The following is a 16,872-nucleotide window of genomic DNA, read 5'->3' as shown; positions in this document are numbered from 1 at the left end:
GCCCTTTAGAGCCCTGGGGACCCGGCCTCTCCCTCCTCGGGCCCTTCAGAGCGTGGTGCTAGGGTCACTGGGGACCCAGGCCTCCCTCCTCGGGCCCTTCAGAGCGTGGTGCTGGGGTCACTGGGGACCCAGGCCTCCCTCCTCGGGACCTTCAGAGCGTGGTGCCGGGGCCACTGGGGACCCAGGCCTCCCTCCTCGGGCTTCTTGTTGTTGAGAGTCTGCTTGTGGCTCTTCCAAACTGTTTTGCGAAGCCTGTCTTCCGCGTGTGTGGCACTGAAGTTTCTGTTCCTTTCCCTCTGCAGTCAACCAGACCTGACAGAGACTTCCTGACAGATTCCCCAAACGGGGGACAGCACGTTTCCTTAAATCCCCTGGAAGCCCCCTCAGCCCAGGGCACCAACCTCTACGCGGGCCCCTCGGGGCTGAGCACCACCCTCCCCATACTCGGAGCACAAGGCCCTTACTGCCCACCCGGTTCCCGCAAGTCACCCCGGGGACACGGGCACTGCCACCGCCGCCCTCCTGGGTGGGGCTGGGAGGGGCAGCCAGCACCGCACAACAGGCTGAAATGCACCCAAACCCCCAAGTCTACCGGCCTCTTTGCCCGACTGTCCCATGGACAACCCGAGTCCCCCAGCCGCCGCTCCGGACGGTGCTGCCAGCTCGGGTGCTGGCGGCGAGGCAGGTCGCCGAGCTCCCTGTCTTGCATCCTCCCCGACGCCGTCCCCCCATGGCCCTGCTTTGACCTGCGACGTCCCCCGACTTCCTGACTGACAGAGCTCCCTGCTGACCCGCTGGTTCTCAAGGAGGCTCCTTCAGAATGTGCTCTAGGTCTCAGGTGCTCCCGAACTTCCTGGTGGTGGGTCTCGGCTGGAGAGAATTTCTTGAGCAGGACGCTGACCGGCTCTCAGAATCTGGAGGCTGACGCCCTTCCAGTCTGTCCTCTGGGACGCCCAGCGGCCAGCTCAGGACCTCCGGAAACAGCCCCGTGGTTGTCCTCTTCTCCCTCCCCTTTGCTGGGGTGTTTCTTCGGTTACACTTACAGCCCTCCTACTTTCTGTCCTGGCTACTACATTTTTAATTCCAGCAATTCTCATTTGTTCCAAGCATACTGCTCCTTAAAAGAAGCACACCTCTCCTGAGCGTGTGAAGGCCCTCTCCTCTGAGGACACCTGCTGCTGTCCTGTATTTATTCTGTGCCTGCACCATCTCCGTCGGCCCCGGCGCGCTTCTTCTGCTTCGCTTTGGCCGAGGTCTCGGCTCCGGAACCAGGCGAACTTGGTGGCTGGTTCACAACTTGGACTGAGGCACCAACAGCTGACTGGAGGTTCGGGGTAAGCAGACAGGGCTGCCGACGGGGTAGCTTTGTCCTGGGGGGTCAGGCAGTGTTTTACTTTCTAGAGAGATCCTCCCAGTCAGTGCTCTGGTCAGTTTCCCCAGCTGCAGGACAGGGAGGGAGAGGTGTCTTGAAACCTGGCTGCAGCATCCTTAGGTATGGCCAGAGGGGCCGGGAACGGAGACTCCCAACCTCCTGCTTGGCAGGCGAAGCTCCAGCCACCCACGCAAACTTCCAGCCAGTCCTTGTCCTGCTGTGCCCTCCCGTCCCCGCGGTCAGACGTGCCTGGTTCCAGGAGCTCCCCCGGGTTTGTGGCTCCATGTGCTTCGTTCCCCAAAGGCATCAGCGTAAAGAGATCCTGAACTGAGGTCCCCCCACCTTCCCTTTCACAGTGTCACTGACACCTGTCCTCTGCGGTGCTAAGTGCTTCATCCTCTTTGCCTCTGAGGACAAGCATCTCTTCCTGTCCTTTTAGCAGGGATTCAGGAGGGGAGGAGGAGGAACCGTGTGAAACCGGAGCTGCACTTTGGTTGAAGAAAACACATGCCTCCCCAATGTTTAAGGGAGAAGGGGAAGCAAATGGCAGGAAACGAGACAGAAAAGCCCAGTGAGGCGCCGCGCCCGAGCAGTGAGGGGCTCATCACACGGCTGACCGGGGCGCACCTCAGACGCCCTGTGGCGCCAACACCACCAGACACAAAGTCCGCGACCGGGCAGCAGGGACAGCCGTGGGGATCAGCCCAGGACAGACCGTGTCCCTGGACCGGATGTTGGACAGGAGGGGCCCAGGGTGGGCTTCAAGGTGTGGGACACGGTCTGCGCCTTGACATGGGTGGTTGTGACTCAAGAAAAATTCGTCAAGCTGCACTCTTAAGGCTGGTGCCCTTCACACACGTCACTGTGCGTGCCCCATACCTCAGCAGAAAAGGAAAAGGGAAGGAAACTGACACTTACTGAGTACTTGCTGTATGCTGGGCACTGGCTAGATCTGCTTGTCCTTCGAATTCATTTAATGAGCACCTACCACGTCCGAGGCACTGTCTAGGTTCTACAGACCCAGCAGCAGACGAAACAGCTGGAGTCTCTGCCCACGTGATGCTCTCGGCTAGTGAGGAGACAGTATCAAACAACCACGTTAAGAAAGGGAGGTGACCACAGTGACAAGAGCATATTGGTGTGCAGAGGAAGGGGTGTGTCCCCCGGGGTGGGGGTCAGAAAGGCCTCCCTGAAGAAACGATGTGAGGGGTCAGGAGGAAGTGACCCGCCGAGGGGCGGGAAGAGCATCTCATGCAAAGGAAACAGCACGTGCAAAGATCCTGTGGTGGGAGGTGCATGCAAGTTCGTGAGGGCAAAAAGCAGGGCTGAGCAGGGCTCCCAGAAGGGAAACCGAGGCTCAGGGAGGCGGCCCCCAGCTTTGTCCGCTTCCCTCTGCTCGCCAGACAGGGTGGGGATGAGAGTAGGAAAGGCCTCCAGGTGCTCCAGCTGCCCTCATGTCCCTGCCTCTCAGCTCCACAGGGCCTGCAGCCGGGTGTGGCCATGGCGCCCTGCCCTGAAGAGCAGTACTGGGACCCCCTCCTGAACGTCTGCCTCTCCTGCAAACCCACCTGCAGCCATCAGGCTTCCCGCACCTGTGCAGCCTTCTGCAGTGAGTTCTGGGGCCTGAGCCAGGGCTGGACACCCCCTCACCCCCCGAGACCCCTAGCCACTGTACATGGGGCCTGAGGAGGGGCGGAGGGAGACGGACAGTGGCACCTTCCACCCTCCACCTTCCTGCCTCCTTGCTGTTTGCGACCCTGCTGTGTTCCTGCCTGCCTCAGGGCCTTTGCACAGGAATGCAGTTCCCTGTCCTTCCTCCCTCCTCCCTCCTGCCCAGCCTCAGGTCTCAGCCCAGGAGAAAGTGGGCCTCCTTTGCATTCCCTGTTTACACTTTCTTCTGCAACTTTTTATCACAGAAATCATCAAATGCAGAGAGGATAACAAAATAAACCCATCTACTTTAGAAATTCTGCCTTTTTAGGCCCCAACCAATTTTTTCCCTTGTGTATTTTAAAGCAAATCCAAAAATGCATATTGGTTTACCCGTAAATATTAGATCATGAATCCCTAACACAGAAGGGCCTGTAAAATATAACTTCAGTTATTTATCACCTCCAGCAATAATTCCTTAATTCCATTTCTACCCGGGCCACACCCAGTTTTCTCTAATTGTCCTGAAAAGTGTTTTTCACTTGCTGTTTTTGTCTTAACTTGTTCTTTTCTTTGATGGAACTTAAACCGTGAGCTCCTTTCCTTTCTTAAGCCCAGCCCAGTGCCCAACACATAGTAAGTGCTTCATAAATACTGGCTGAGTGGGGCTCAGAGAGGCTGAGTGACTCGCCCAAGATCACACAGCACGACAGTGGAAGTTAGGTTTTGAACAACAACCATGGCTCTGAGCCACTCTCCGTTAGTGAAGTAGATGCTCACTGTGTGGCCCCACAGACCCCTGCAGAGAGGAATCTGACAGACCCTTCAGGGACACTATCATCCAATGGGAGAAATGACTACATTTCAAGGCTGAAAGGTGAGGTGCCACAAGACAACGCTGGTGGGAGAGGCCAGCTCTGTGACAGGCTGGAGAGCAGGCAGCTGTTCTGGGAGGAAGTGCCACCTGAGACGGACTGTTAGGAGGTGCAGACATGGGGGCAGCCCAGGAGGAGGAAGTGTGGACAAAGGCATGGCAGTGGAGAAACACAACAGTGCCCAGCGGGGGTCTGAGAGGTCAGGCAGTGGGGGCAGGTGGTCTCGGGAGTTCAGGTGCCACCTGCAACAGCCACGCTGGGGTCCCTGAGGTGGGGGGAGGTCGTGGCAAACCCAGGGGCACCCCTGCCATCAAGCTAGCTCCATCTCACGCACAGCGGTGTCAGTGGGACCCCAGGGCCGGATGAGGGAGGTTGCTGGTCCCATCAGGGCCACTGAGTCTCCCTCGAGGGCCCAATTCCACGCCTTCCTGGTCTTGTCCTTTACTCTGGGAAGGACATAAGGGTTAGTGAGTCTGCAAAGAGGTGCAAATCAATATTCTACTTAAACATTCCATTAACGGAGCATTACTTATTATGGGCCGGGCGCTGTCCTGGGGACTTCAAACACTCATACAACCTTAAGACGTCAGCATGGTTATGTTATCATTACCCAACTCTTGGGAAAGAGGAGACTGAGGCACGGAGAGGCTGAACCCACAAGGTGGAGCGGACCCAGGGCTTCCCTGAAACTGTACGGCTTTGAGGTCTGGGTTCTCAGCCTCTGGCCTTGCGCTGCCTCCAGAGTGCGCCCTTAAAACCTGCCTACGAGTCACACTTTCACATGAGCAGACTTTTATTCAGAGGCAAGGGACCTGGCCCAGTGAACGTGTGGACTTCTGCTACACACTCAGAGCTGCTCTCTCCGGCAGGTGTGAGTGGGCTTCAGTTTGCTTAGCTTCTGCTGCTCGGCTCTGATCCCTGTTTAAGCGCCTGTAATTCTCATTTATTATTAAGACAGAAACACCATTAACTTGACCTTTCCCACCTTCCTTCCAGTCCCCTCCCCAACTTACCAAGGAGAATTCTGGCTTCCCTCTCCACTCCTTATGTTTACACAAAATATGTTTCTCCTTTATGAGGTTTGAAAAATCCAAGTAAAGAACTTAAGTGACAACACAATAACCTAGCTATCAATTTAAAAAAATAACCAAAAAATCCTTATATCATTCGAAAGTAAGAAGTGCACTTTTAAATGATATATAGCTTGAAGAATAAATAACAATGAAAAACAAAAACATTTTAAACTAGACACAGAAAAAATACAACATCAAAATGTGTGTGATGCAGCTAAAACGGCATATAGAGGACAATGTATAGCCTTGACTCTGCGTATTGGAAAGGGACTCGGATAACCCTGGAATTACTTTTGGGGAACTGGACTAGGATTTTTTTTTTCTTTACCTTTGATGCCCTGAGGCCAGACGCACAGTTCCTGCCTATGTCTGTCACCCAGTAGCAGCACTCATCTCTGTCTCCCAGAGTCACTCAGTTGCCGCAAGGAACAAGGCAGATACTACGACCAGCTCCTGAAGGACTGTATCAGCTGCGCCTCCATCTGCGGACGTCACCCCAAGCAGTGCACACACTTCTGTGAGAACAAGTTCAGGAGCCAAGTGAACCCCCCTCTAGAGCTCAGGAGACAGCGGATCGGGGCGGCCTCGACCGGGGCGGATAACCTGGGGAGGTACCAGGGATCAGAGCACAGAGGCTCAGATGCGGGTCCAGGTAAGCCACCTGAGGTTGGCCTGCGTGGTGTCCCTGGGTCGGAGTGGGTGGAAGGCCAGGCACCAGGCCTCAGTAAGGAGGAGCTGCAAAGTGGGAAGTCCAGGGGAGGCAAATGACCAGAAGCCAGGGGTCATCACAGGACAGAAAAACAACTAGAAGTCTGTGCACAAGAAGGAAGCAGGAAAATCAAAAGCCCTGACGGCTGGGAGCCTGATGACAGACCCGGGGGCAGGTGGCCAGCACAGCTGAGCTGTGAGCAAGTACCCAATTCCACTTAGAGGCTGCAGAGGTTTCCGAAGAATGAGAAGGAAGTGTTAACCAAAATAGCTCATGGTGGGGGTGGCCACCTTGGGCATGTGAGAAGGAGCCCTGAACTGGGCATCTACTAAGCATTGAAAATGGTCTAATTAATCCTTCTGGCAAACACCTCCTGGCTTGGGTCCCTGGCTCTGTGATATCAGGAAGGTTGGGAGGGGGTGGGATGGTGTGTGGACCTGCAAACACTTGGTATTCACCCTGCTCTTGGACAGTCAGGTGCTGGCTGGTTCCCTTCCTCTGCTATGACTTTCCTCACAAAAATGTCATTCCCACCAGGCCAGGCCTGGTGTGTGCTGGTGACGGAGGTGCCCAGGCCAGGTTCTGCTCCATTAGACTGTGGGCTCTTACTCCAGTGAGCTGCTGCCGTGTAACGAGCAGCCCCAGGTTCAGTGTGTCCTCCTCCTCTCGAGTGTGGGATTTGGCTGGAGGGTGCTCTTCTCCACGTATCTCTTGTCCTCCTCCAGGGCCAGTGGGCTGGAAGGGCATGTCCTCCTCATGGGGCTGGCAGGAGTGTCAGAGGTGGGACACACGGGCCTCTGGACACCCCACCCAGGGGCCTGCCTGTGTCACCCTGCAACCTAGTCCTCCAGGTGCACAGCCAGGCAGATTCAAGACTTCCTCCCTCTGGGTAGGAGGAAAGGCAAAGGACTAGCAGCCACGGAGAATCTGCAGTCTTCACGCAGCATGGTGCCTCTGGTGAGAGGAACTGCAGACTCACACGTGGCAGGCACAGAGCGGGTGACGAGCGAAGCCACTGGGGGTGCGCTCCCCCCACGTCTGGTGACCCACAAGCCTGCCCGGCGGTCAGGGAAACCCAGACCCCACCCACTGCCAATGCAGCAGGTCCCCTCCCCTTCAGATCACTCCTGGCACTTTATAGACACAGAGCCTGAGCCTTACCACATGTGAGTCACATACCAAGTGCATGGCTGAGTCTCTGGGGCCAAAGCCTGTCTACTCTGTAAGAGCAAAGCCCAATGCTGAGTCCATGGGTCTGTCACACTCCCAGGGGGCCTGCTGCCGGTGGGACACGGTTACCCTTCCTGTCTGTGGCCACAGCCAGCCCCTCCCCAGAAGGCCCAGGGTGAGCCTCTAGTTTCACATCCCCCAGGAGGTGTGGGCAGGGTCAGGGTGGACATGCGGGGAGCCTCGGCTGTCCCACTCAAACCAGGGCCTGGCCAGGGGATGCTGCGGCCTCCCAGGGCCTGTGTCTCTGCGTCCAGAGGTCTGTTCTGTCTGACACCAGGCTGTGCTGCCGGGGTAGGCGGGGCTGGTGTGGACTGTAAACAGGAAGTGCAGGGCTGCACACCCGGGGATGGCCAGGCAGGGCCGTGTGACAGGAGGGAGTGGAGGACGCGGAGTGGGTAGCCGCTGCACACAGTGGGGGAGCTCAGCTGTCCCCACCCTGTCTCAGCCCTCGACGCAGTTCTTTCCTTTGACCCTTAACCATGGAGGCTTAGCCGGACCTGGGGAGGCAGCGAGAGCACGGCTGACCCCTGTCCCTGACCCCTGGAAGTCACAGTCTGATGGGAGACAGACAGTGGACCAGATTCGTGCAAATGACAACGCAGTCTCAGGGTACAGCAGCAACCTGGCCGGCGGGGGTGCGATGGGGCGGGGAAGGGGTCCCCAGGAGAGGCCTCTAAGGCAGACGGGGCTGGTGGAGGCTGTGGAGCCAGGTCCCTGGTTCCATCTCCCACCAACCGTGTGACCTTCAGCAAGCGACTTAACCCCTGAGCCCTGGCTCTGTAAGACTGAAGTCACCTGCCTTCGTGTAGTTGCTGTGCAGGTTGTAAAAGAGGGCACGTGAGGAGCAGGGATCCCCTGCAGCACACATTACTGCTGCCACAGAGGAGACGCGTGCCTAGGAGACGAGGCGGAGGAAGGGCGCTCCAGGTAGAAGGAAATGCAGGTGCAGGTGCTGGGAGGGGCTCGGGGCTGGAGGCTGCGGACCTGAGGATGTAGGGGGCTCCAGCCTGGGGGTGTGGTGGCCACTCTGCAGAAGCAGGAAGGACCCCCACCCGGAATTTGTGCTGGGTGTCAGCAAGACCAGTGCTGCCAGTCTCGCCTGGTGGACCTGAGGCCCTGGGGCTCACGAGAGGTGCTGCAGGGCAGGCTCCCAAGAGCAGGCTGGAGAGGGAGGGGAAGGAGCCGGCCTGGGGGCTCACTCTCATGGTTGACTCTCCCAGGGGCTCCCTGGCTCTCCTGTCACGTGGGCACCAGAACATGGGGACAGTGAAGCTTCCAGGCCCTGGAGGAGCCCCTGGCTAGGGGCGGGACACAGAGGAGGGAGCTACTGCCTCCCTGCTCCCCACCACAGGCTCACCCAGGGCAGGAGGGTGTCTGGGCAGGAAGGGGAGGCTGGCACCCTGTGGGCAGGAGCAGAGAATGGGCTGGAAGGGCCCGAGAGGGGTCAGACGCCAGAGGTCAAAGGCCCCATCTACCTGGTGCTCCTCGGGAGACCCCCACTGCCCCGGGGGAAGTGTGTGTGGGGGGTCCTGCAAGAGGCTGTTTCTGGAGCAATGGGTGATGGGAGTAGGACGGGGACCAGGTGGCTGCGAGAGGCCCTCAGCTCCGCGGACCCCTGGGCGCCAGGGGAGCCCAGGCCCCTGCTGGGAACATGCTCTAGAAGCACAGGGAGGGCCAGTGATGTGAAGATCCTATCAAATTACACCTCAAAGTATCTAACCAAATACTAAATCTAAATATTACCAAAACTGCGCAAACTGCGCGCTCCAGGTGCTCTGACACACCTCTGCCGACGCATTAGACAGCATGGTGGTCCGGAGGCCTGCCGGCAGGCTGACCTCAGTGAGCAGCGGGAGCACCCAGCCTCAGCCCCACCCCCAGGGTGACCCGGGGAGTCCAGGGTCTGCGAGCTTCGCCGTCCCCACCAGTTACAGTCACCCCAGCACCTACCTCACAGGCCCCCCGGGGCCTAAACAACTCTGGGCTTTGACTGCAGGACCCCACCTGGCACTTACGGGCCCTCGCTGGGTGGTAAGGGCACACGTGGGTCCCTCTAGGGCTGGGCTGTCAGTTTCCCGTGGCTGCTGTGACCACGGCCACAAACTGGGGGCCAACAGAGCACAGACGTTCTCAGTCTGGAGGCCAGAAGCCGGAGGTCAAGGTGTCCCAGGGCCGCAGCCCCTCCGGAGGCTCTCAGGGAGGGTCCTTCCCGCCTCTTCCAGTTCCCGGGGGCTCCAGGCGTCTGTGGCTGTGGCCACGTCCCTCCAGTCTCTGCCTCTGGCCCCACCTCCCTGTGTGTCTGTCTTCCTCCTCTTCTAAGGACATTTATTGAATTTAGAGCCACCCTCGTGCAGGACGGTCATCTCGAGGCCCTTACTTGATCACAGCCGCAAAGGCTTCCTATTCCCAAATGAAGTCACAAGGTCACATGTGCAGGTTATGAAAGGGCACTTCTTTGGTGGGGGGCCACTGCTTGACCAGCTATGCAGGGCCGGGGCGGGGGTGCCCAGAGCTCTGAGTCCCCTCTGGAGGCTGGTGCGCACCTCTGGAGATGGGAAATAGAGGTGTTCTCACGTCCGTGAAGGCTGGCCGCCGGGGCAACGCCGTTCTGTCCCAGGGTAGGGTGGCCTGGCGGTTGGCCTTGTCACTGGCTTTTTCTCTGTTTTCCTCAAGGCTTGGAGCGTTTTTTCTCTTCTCCCCTGATGTCACAGTGAAGGCTGGCCGCCGCCCCCTCTGGCTCCCCAGGGCTGGAGTTGAGGTCCCTGGACTGACACCCCCAGTGACACCTCTCGATAAGACAGACGGGAGAGGGTGGAGAGCGACCCAGAGGGGCTAGAAGGAGGCAGCTCTTTCAGAAAATTGGGCAGCGAAGGGAAGAGAGGACGGAGCGGTCCTGGAGCAGGTCTGGGGGTGAGGGCGGCTCCCTTTGTTACGTGGAGAGGCTCGCGCAAGCGCAGAGGCCCGTGGGCAGGTCCAAGTCGGGGAGAGGCTGGAACAGGAGCCGTGTGCCCCTCCCCTCCCCACTCTCCCCTCAGCGGAAAGAATGGCTGCTCGGCGCCCAGGCCCTGGTGGGTGGCGGGTGCAGTGGGGCAGGTGGTATCCTGGAAACAGCCCCCGACCCGTCCTTTCCCAAACTTGTCTCCCAGAATGATGACAGTCGGGGGTCACACACATGTGGGAAACTGGGTCCTCTGCGGGAAAGGCCCATGTACTGGACATCTGGAGGCCCCCCCAGTGACCTACAGGCTCCCACTCCCCACAGGAACGCGCTCCCGGGGGTGAGCGATCACCCAAGCGTCATCAGCGTGTGCAGAACTTGAGGGAAGGAGGGTCCAGGATGCTGGGTGGGGGTCCTCAGGGCCTTGGGGGGGGAGGGGGAGGGGCAGAAAGCCTCGTGCCTGGAGGTATGGGGAGGCTGGCGGCCTGCGGGACGGTCCTCAAAGGCCTGGCTGCTGTCGAGACGGTGCGGAGGCCGGAGTGGCCTGCCCCATTTCACAAGGAGGCAGGCCTGACACTGAGTAAAGCACCCAAAGCAGGACCAGCTGAGCCCTGGCAGCTGCAGGGCCCTGGCTGGAATCCCGTCCTGCCCGGGCCACACCCAGCTGGGCCCAGGGCCCAGGGCCACAGAGGCCCCTAAGGACGAGTCACAGCGCTGCCCTTCCGGCCAGCCCCAGCCCGGGCAGCAGCAGTCTGGGAAACCCTGTGTCTAGGGGAGAGTTGGCTCTGAAAACAGTGAAAGAACCAACCAACCAAACGGAAAGCCGATTTGGAAATAAACCATCCACGCTGCCCCCTGGTGGCGGCGCCCGGAACTGCACCCACAGGCCTGGTTTTCAGCCAAGGACGGAGGTGCATCCTCTCTGGACAAAAGCCCGACTGCGCCCTGGGCCCCTGGGGTCAGCAGACCGGGAGGCAATGCGCGAGACCTCTCCATCCCGGGGCCAGGTCACTGAAGGCCGACAGAAGGCAGCGTCCGTGGCTGCAGACCTGAGTGACTTGAACAAGGAAAGCAGAGACGTGGCTGGGGCCGCCCCAACGTCCACGGCTGCTGGAACTCCAGGACTCCCCGTCCTCTGGCCACTTGGCCCCTAACTCAGCTTTAAGTGAGACTGCCAGCAGGCTCCCGCCCTCTCCTGCTTGGACGGGGTGATACACACCGATGGTGAAAAGGGGAAGGTATTACAAGAGGTCTGGGGAGAAATCTCTCCACACCCTGGTCCTCAGGGTCTCCTCGGAGGTGCCGCCTGCCAGCAGTTCCAGGCGTCAGTTCCCAGGTGTTCTGAGCGAGCACATGTCCACGTCCTCCATATCCCACACCAGCCTGCGTCCCAAGTGCCTGCCTTTCCCTTAGCTCCCACCTCCTACCTCCTGGGACTGGACATGCTGCAGAGTGTTCCCTGCTGTGGACCAGCAGCCGCCTTGTAGCTGGTCCCTGCTTTTGTTTGTTACAAACAAAGCTGCTGCAGTCTCAGAGTTGTCCTGGGAATTAGAATTCACGCTGAAAACGTCTGAAACGTGGAGATATTCCGTCTTCCTTCTTGAATCAACACCACAGTTCACTTTGTCCCTGGCAGCAAGCGGGGGGCCGGCCCTTCTGTCTCCGATGTGGATCCAGCCAGAACCATGTTTTCACCCTACTCCAGAGGCCAGTGGGAGCAGGTTAGCAGACGAGAGGCCTGGGAGCTGGGAAATACGGGGGCTCTGTGAGCCCTGAGACCTTTCCCTGGATCCTCCCACCTCTGAGGGCCTCAGACTCCCGATGCCAGCACCAGCGCTGGGTGTGCCCCACTAGGGGTCCTGCTCCCCTCCTCCCATGGCCTCTCTGAGCTCTGGGTAGGGACTCCGAGGCCAGCACTGCCCACCCAGAGTTCCGTAAACGTCAGGGTGGCACCTGCCAGCCCCGTCACCTCATAACACTCGACTCTAAGGAGGTGCGCTGGAAGAGGAGCAGGTCACCCTCGTTGCGTCTGTGCGGCCTGCCCAGAGCCCCGGCCTGGAGCCATCAGACATGCCCCAATGCAGTCTGCCACTGGGACCAGGGTGACTCTGAGGCTCAGTCCTGTCATCCGCGAAATGAACTGTGAGATGGTGATTGCCGTGGAAAACCTTCTGCAGCTTCCTCGAACCGCCTGATCCAGCAATCCCACTCCTGGGAATGCACCCGAGAAGTGAACACACACATCCGCCCAGAAGCTTGTACACAGACGTTCACTGCAGCACCACTCAGCGGCCAAAGGGTGGAACGACCCAAACGTCCCTCCTGGATGAACAGATGCACACGTGGCATGTGCACACAGCGGACTGTGATTCGGCCACAGGAAGGACTGCAGCGCTGACACGGGCGACCACACGGATGCTAAGTGAAAACACGCCGCGTGGAAGAAGTCAGGCGCTAAGGCCACGTGCCACATGACTCCGTTCTCGTGAAACGTCCAGAACAGGCCACCCAGAGACAGAGCAGGGTAGTGGTGCCTGGGCTGGGGGAGGATGGGGGTGGGCAGAAGGGTGCCGGAAACACCGCCCATTAGACGGAGGTAGAACCGGGTGAATACCCTGACCCCCCCGAGTGCCCACTTCGACATGGTGAATGTGGTGGCAGGCGAACCACATCTCGATTTCTACAGGGGGCAGTCACCCCTCTTTCACAGAAGTGGCAGGATTCAGGGTCCGCGGGCGCTGAGGGTGCCTAGGTGGCTACAGGTACATCACACGTGCGGGGTGCCAACTCCGCCCGTGGCACCCAAGCCCAGGGGCCAGGGGGATTTCGAGGGGAGGGCTTGGTTCAGGGCAGAGTCTCCCCGTGGCATCCAGACCAGGCTCAAGGCCCTGAGACGCAGGATGACTGGCTCTCCGTTTCCTACCTGCTACCCAGAATCACTAACAACAGCACAACCGTCTCCAAGCCCTTGCCCCCAGGTCAGGACAGAGCTGTCCTCCCTGGACAGTCATCCATTTGTCCATCCTTCCACCTCTGTCCCATCCCAGTCTGCATCCCATGGTTAGAAGAGACACAAAAAGGGCCAGCGCCAGAGACGTCCAGCTCTGAGGTCTTAGAACATGTCGCCACCAGGCTGGGATTGAGGGGGCTCCCTTCCTCCAGGGTCCGCAAAGCAGCCCAGCCTCACGGTGAGGCGGCTGGGGCTCGACCTGGCCCTCCAGGGGGAAGGGGACCTTGGCCATGTGGCTTGCTTGGCCTAATGAGGGGAAAAACAGACCTAGGACCCAGGGCTACTAGCCTGCGGAGGGAATGCTTCAGAGAAGGGCCTTGGGCACGACGGGCCTCTCCTGAACGCAGGCCCCCCTGTCTTGCAGCGCCCGCGGGGCTGAAGCTGAGTGCGGACCAGCTGGCCCTGGTCTATAGCACGCTTGGGCTCTGCCTCTGTGCCATCCTGTGCTGCTTCCTCCTGGCCGTGGCCTGCTTCCTCAAGAGGAGGGGGGACCAGTTCTCCTGCCAGCCACCCCCAGCACCCTGTGGGACCCAGGCCAAGTCCGCCAAGGGTGAGCATGCGGTGGGGTCCCGGGCATCCCTCCGTCCCTGCTCCCCCCCCACGTCTAAGTGGGGAGGTCTGGGCAAGTCCCACAGGACGCTTTCCCTCTTGGTGGCATCAGGTCAAATGTCAAGACCAGAAGAGAGGGGCAGCTGAGAAAGCGTGGTGTAGGGTGTGGCCCCGAGGGAGGGGGTGCAGGGTCGGCAGGGCTCGCCAGAATACGGCTAAAAGCGCAGGTAGCGGTCCCCGGGGGGTTTGGGTGCGGGCAGAGTGAAGGCCAGCCCCTGCACAGGCTCCCCAACCCGGAGCAGGGTTTCCTGCAATGCGGGCAGAGGGAGGGGTCGGGCCAGGGTCGAGGCCAACACCCTCTCCCTCGTGCACAGATCACTGGATGGAAGCTGGAAGCCCCACGGGAGCGCCGCCTGAGCCGGTGGAGACCTGCAGCTTCTGCTTCCCCGAGCGCAGGGCGCCCACCCAGGAGAGCGCGGGCGCACCTGGGACGCCCGGCCCCGAGTGCGTGGGGAGTTGGGCGCGCTGCAGCCGGAGCGCAGCCGGACAGCCCTGTGTGCACACCGCCGATGGTGGCCTCGGGGTCGTGTGCGCGCCTGCGCAGGAAGGAGGCCTGGCCACGTGAACATGGGGGCAATGGTGAGGGGGGAGACAGAGGGGAAGGATGGGGGAGCCCTGAGGGAGAGGAGTGCAAGGCGCTGGCCACGTCTTCACCTCAGGTCTCCACTGCAGGTCACCGTCACGACGCACCTGCAAGGAAGGTGCCCACGCATGCCGGACTCAGCCCCCAGGACTCTCTCGTAGAAATAAAACCTCCCACGCTGCCTCCCCCACACTGTCGCTGTCCAGGTCACGTCTCCTGTGATGACCACACGGTCCCACCTCCCCCGCTTCCCCTGGGCTCAACGCCTGGTTTCCCGGGACCTGCCGTCTCTCCAGTGCTTGTTGGCTGCAGGGGGTGCACGCTGGGCCCTCCACCACTTTCACTGAAGAAAGGTGGTCAAGAGAAGAGACAGCTAACGGCCACTAGGGTCAGCGTGCAGCTGACAGCAGAACCAGGGCTGGGCCTCCCTGTGTTCAGTTCACAGGACAGGTTCCCTTCTGGGCCTCCTTGGGGAGGGCAGGCAGCAGTGCGTGTGTGCGTGTCTCTCTCCCGCGCACGTGCGTGTGTCTTGCGGGCCACCGGGTGGGCGGGCGGGCGGGCGAGCAGGCTGAGCTGCAATGACAGCGTAGGGCCACCATGTCCGGGGACCACAGCAGAAGTGCTTTCGTGTGGCCACTAAACTGCACTACTGTTCACTATTTTTCTTCACATTAACTCACCTTTTCTTCCAGGCCCCCTTCAGCCTCATGTCAAGTTCCGTGGGTTCTGACTGACACTAATCACGTCTTGGCGCTCACACATTTCTGATGCTACGTATCTCTTCATGTCTCTATTAGCACTGAAACCTACAGATTTAGTAGCATTTGAACCTGAAAATGCACAACCGAGAAGCATTGACACAGAAAGATAAATACATGATCATGTAAGTTTTCATCCTGTACCACCCGGAAGCGCCTGGTACACCTACGGCTCTGGGAGGTGCAGACAGAAGCCTGACGCTCCAACAGGCCATGTGGGCTTCCCTGGGCTGCGGGCAAAGCACCGCACGCGGGTGTCCTCACGACAGAGACCTTCTGTCTCAGGAATGGAGCCCAGCAAGGTGTCGGCACGTCAGGTCCTGTTAAGGCCATGGGGAAGGGCGTCCCCGTCTTGCCCCCCGGCACCACCTTGCCCCTTGGCTGGCAGACGGCCTCTTCTCCCAGTGTCTCCTCACATCAGCTTCCCTCGGAGCATGTCTGTCCCTGTGTCCAAATTCCCCTTTTCTGTAAGGACACCAGTCACCCTAATGCCCTCATTTTAACTTGACCATCTCTGTAAATCTCCAAATAGCTCGGGGCTAGTGGAGTCAGGATTTCAACACGTGGGTTTGGGGGTATGGTCAGCTCAGCACACGGGGGCCTCCCCGCGTGCTCTTCTGCTCCATCTGTCTGCAGCCAAGTTGGTTTCTGACAAGTGTCTGACCAGCTGTTCAGTCAGCCCGACGGGGCTGAGGCCCCCGTCTGCATCTGGTCACCCTCCAACAGGGCGGTCCCTGCTAGACATCTGCAAACCAGGAGCACATCTCCGAGCCGCTCGGGATGTCTCGGCTTGTCTGAAAGGCGAGCAGAGTCTGTTCCTCTGCAGCTCTGAACTTCTGCTCACCTGAGCCCCAGGACTCCGGGGCTGCAGGGGAGTTAGCGCTGCAGAGAACACAGGGAGCTAGGTGCCTGACCACAGCTTTCTCAGACAAAAACAATCGTTTTTTGGTCAGTTTTCCAACTGGTCTTTTGTATGAGCTTTTGTTTTATAACACACGGGTGCCTTGCTGGAAAGAAAATCTGAACCTCTAAACAGCATCGATTTCCCATCATGTGCTGTAGTCGCAGGCCGAGCTCCGCCACACACCAGCCCCCACAGGCCTCCCCGGTGCCACCACGTCCCCCAGCCCAGCAGCTCTTCTGAAAAGGCCCCTGAGGCAGACGCTGCTGTGACCACACAACTACCCGGCTCTGCCGTGGCTGTGCCCGCACAGCCAGAGCCAAGGAGAAACACGGGGGAAGGGCCGGAGGGGGAGCCCGGTGCTGCAATAGCACACAGCCGCCGGGTTAGGACCGTGCGCCGCCACGCCCGCCCACCTGGGCCTGCTGCTCAGCAACAAAGATCTTTCCTGGCTTGACTGCGATGAGAGGTGTACGTGTCGACGTGGTACTCTACATACAGACGAAATTACCTGTCTGTGGTGAGAACTATTACCACTGGCCTCCCTGGCACCTGTGCCCTTTGAACTACACCTCCCAGCCCCAGCCCCTCAGCCCCTGGCAACCACCACTCTGTCTCTAAACTCTGATCTTTCATACCTCCAAGTCTTTTCCAACGGTTGTTGACAACACACACCTGATGTAGCCGCAGCCCTCAAAGAGCGTCACCTCCCACCCCCTTCTGCCCTGCGGTCACCGTCCATCCCGCTGTCAGTCTGCACACCCACGGTCGGTGCTGCCACTGGCCTTAGGAAGTCAGTCTGAGAGGGACTGCAAACAGGAACAACGATGCCTTTCCCATCCACCTTCGCTCGTAGGTCTTCACTCCGTGCGCAGACCAGGCCTGCCTGCTGTCTCACCTCTTCTGAGGAGCTTCCCTTAGCTTTTCTCACAGCCCATCTGCAGGGATGAACTGTTTGGTTTGAGTCTATTTCTCTCACGTTCCTGAGATTTTTTTCCGGGTACAGACTCAGCTGCCAGTTTCCCGTCCAGCCTTCAGAGATGTGGCCCTGCTCCCTCCGCTTGCAGCTTCTCACAGGCAGCTGTTCCAATCCTGTCTTTGATTCCTTTATGTGTGCCTTCAGTTTCCTGTGTGGTTTTCCAGCGGTTTAAACGTGATGTTCGT

The 16,872-nt window shown here is 59.4% G+C and overlaps 1 protein-coding gene across 8 annotated transcripts in view; it reads left to right on the top strand.

Annotated features, from left to right (window-relative positions):
- The window catches only part of TNFRSF13B (TNF receptor superfamily member 13B), a 28,208-nt gene extending 13,967 nt beyond the window's left edge, over positions 1 to 14,241 (top strand). For 3 of the 8 annotated variants that reach the window (XM_074341927.1, XM_074341933.1, XM_074341928.1), the window contains exons 2-7: positions 2,844 to 2,981; positions 3,795 to 3,899; positions 5,377 to 5,622; positions 13,222 to 13,407; positions 13,781 to 14,045; positions 14,139 to 14,241. In XM_074341927.1, coding sequence (XP_074198028.1) covers positions 2,844 to 2,981; positions 3,795 to 3,899; positions 5,377 to 5,622; positions 13,222 to 13,407; positions 13,781 to 14,031 — 926 coding nt within the window. In that variant the 3' untranslated portion in view covers positions 14,032 to 14,045; positions 14,139 to 14,241. Of the gene's footprint in view, positions 1 to 1,107; positions 1,335 to 2,843; positions 2,982 to 3,794; positions 3,900 to 5,313; positions 5,623 to 13,221; positions 13,408 to 13,780; positions 14,046 to 14,125 lie in introns of all 8 variants that reach the window. The other 5 variants (XM_074341931.1, XM_074341929.1, XM_074341930.1 and 2 more) reach the window with 5 other exon arrangements.
- Positions 14,242 to 16,872: the final 2,631 nt, after the last annotated feature.

This window comes from Camelus bactrianus, chromosome 16, assembly GCF_048773025.1.
Source record: "Camelus bactrianus isolate YW-2024 breed Bactrian camel chromosome 16, ASM4877302v1, whole genome shotgun sequence".
NCBI lineage: Eukaryota > Metazoa > Chordata > Mammalia > Artiodactyla > Camelidae > Camelus > Camelus bactrianus.
The sequence above is the reverse complement of the archived record's forward strand: the minus strand, read 5'-3'. Positions and strand labels throughout refer to the sequence as shown.